The sequence below is a fragment of the Heterodontus francisci genome, unplaced genomic scaffold (assembly GCF_036365525.1).
Source record: "Heterodontus francisci isolate sHetFra1 unplaced genomic scaffold, sHetFra1.hap1 HAP1_SCAFFOLD_1938, whole genome shotgun sequence".
Classification (NCBI taxonomy): domain Eukaryota; kingdom Metazoa; phylum Chordata; class Chondrichthyes; order Heterodontiformes; family Heterodontidae; genus Heterodontus; species Heterodontus francisci.
This window is the reverse complement of record NW_027141073.1, coordinates 37,501-39,042: the sequence shown is the minus strand read 5'-3', so window position 1 is coordinate 39,042 and position 1,542 is coordinate 37,501. Positions and strand designations below refer to the sequence as shown.

Genomic DNA, 1,542 nt, shown 5'->3' with positions numbered 1-1,542 from the left:
CGGGAGCCTCTCGGTCCCTGTGGGTGAGGCTCACTGTGTACTGAGGGAGACGGGAGCCTCTCGGTCCCTGTGGGTGAGGCTCACTGTGTACTGAGGGAGACGGGAGCCTCTCGGTCCCTGTGGGTGAGGGTCAGTGTGTACTGAGGGAGACGGGAGCCTCTCGGTCCCTGTGGGTGAGGCTCACTGTGTACTGAGGGAGACGGGAGCCTCTCGGTCCCTGTGGGTGTGGGTCAGTGTGTACTGAGGGAGACGGGAGCCTCTCGGTCCCTGTGGGTGAGGGTCAGTGTGTACTGAGGGAGACGGGAGCCTCTCGGTCCCTGTGGGTGAGGGTCGGTGTGTACTGAGGGAGACGGGAGCCTCTCGGTCCCTGTGGGTGAGGGTCAGTGTGTTCTGAGGGAGACGGGAGCCTCTCGGTCCCTGTGGGTGAGGGTCAGTGTGTACTGAGGGAGACGGGAGCCTCTCGGTCCCTGTGGGTGAGGCTCACTGTGTACTGAGGGAAGGTGTTAGGAGATATGAAATAGTGCTGAATCTTGCCTTTTTCTTCTCAGATGTGGTAAACGAACAGTATCTAACACGTCAGAAGTTGAGCTACCTCCAGGAAATTGGTAGTGGATGGTTTGGTCAGGTGAGTGTGCAATATGGGATCGTGCTGTGCTCCCTCTCGACTGACAAACTTGGTCCACATTAGACACTTCAGTCAGTCCACGTTGTGGAGGGTGTACGCTCACTCTCTCCGTCTGTCGTCTTTCCCCACGGGGAGACCCGTCCTCTCAGTGAGGGGGTCCGCCCCCATGGGGAGACCACCCCTCCAGCGAGGTGGGAGTGCCCACGGGGTGAGGAATGGGGTCAGCTCGCTGAATTGGGCTGGATGTTGTCTGTAAATGTCTGCGTCTGCTTTCCGGACAGGTGATTCTCGGAGAGATCTGCTCTCACCACACTGCGGTCCAGGTGGTGGTAAAGGAATTGAGAGTCAGTGCAAGAGTCACGGAGCAGCGAAGGTTTCTCGCTGAAGCTCAACCTTACAGGTAATCAGCTATTAGCCCTGCCCCCCGCCCTCCTAAATCCACACGGTCACCTCACCCGCACCTCTATATCGCCGAGTCCTGTACTCTCTTCTCCACCTCTCCCAGTCTCTGTTAACTCCCGGTCTTCCACGGCCCCTCGCTCTCCCTCCCTCTCTCTGTAACCTCCTCCAGTCCCTACAATTCTCATCCTCCTGTTCAAATCCCTCCATGGCCCCTCGCTCTCCCTCCCTCTCTCTGTAACCTCCTCCAGTCCCTACAATTCTCATCCTCCTGTTCAAATCCCTCCATGGCCCCTCGTCCACCCTCCCTCCCTATCTCTGTAACCTCCTCCAGTCCCTACAACTCTCACCCTCCCGTTCAAAGCCCTCCATGGCCCCTCGTCCACCCTCCCTCCCTATCTCTGTAACCTCCTCCAGCCCCTACAATTCTCATCCTCCCGTTCAAAGCCCTCCATGGCCCCTCGTCCACCCTCCCTCCCTATCTCTGTAACCTCCTCCAGTCCCTACAACTCTCACCC

The 1,542-nt window shown here is 58.5% G+C and overlaps 1 protein-coding gene across 1 annotated transcript in view; it reads left to right on the top strand.

Annotated features, from left to right (window-relative positions):
* Window positions 1–548: 548 nt before the first annotated feature.
* LOC137361929 (serine/threonine-protein kinase LMTK3-like) overlaps window positions 549–1,542 on the top strand; it is a gene marked incomplete at both ends in the record, with an annotated part of 37,309 nt that continues 36,315 nt past the window's right edge. The window contains 2 exon segments of the mRNA XM_068026508.1: window positions 549–625; window positions 907–1,025. Of these exon segments, the coding sequence (XP_067882609.1) occupies window positions 549–625; window positions 907–1,025 (196 nt within the window).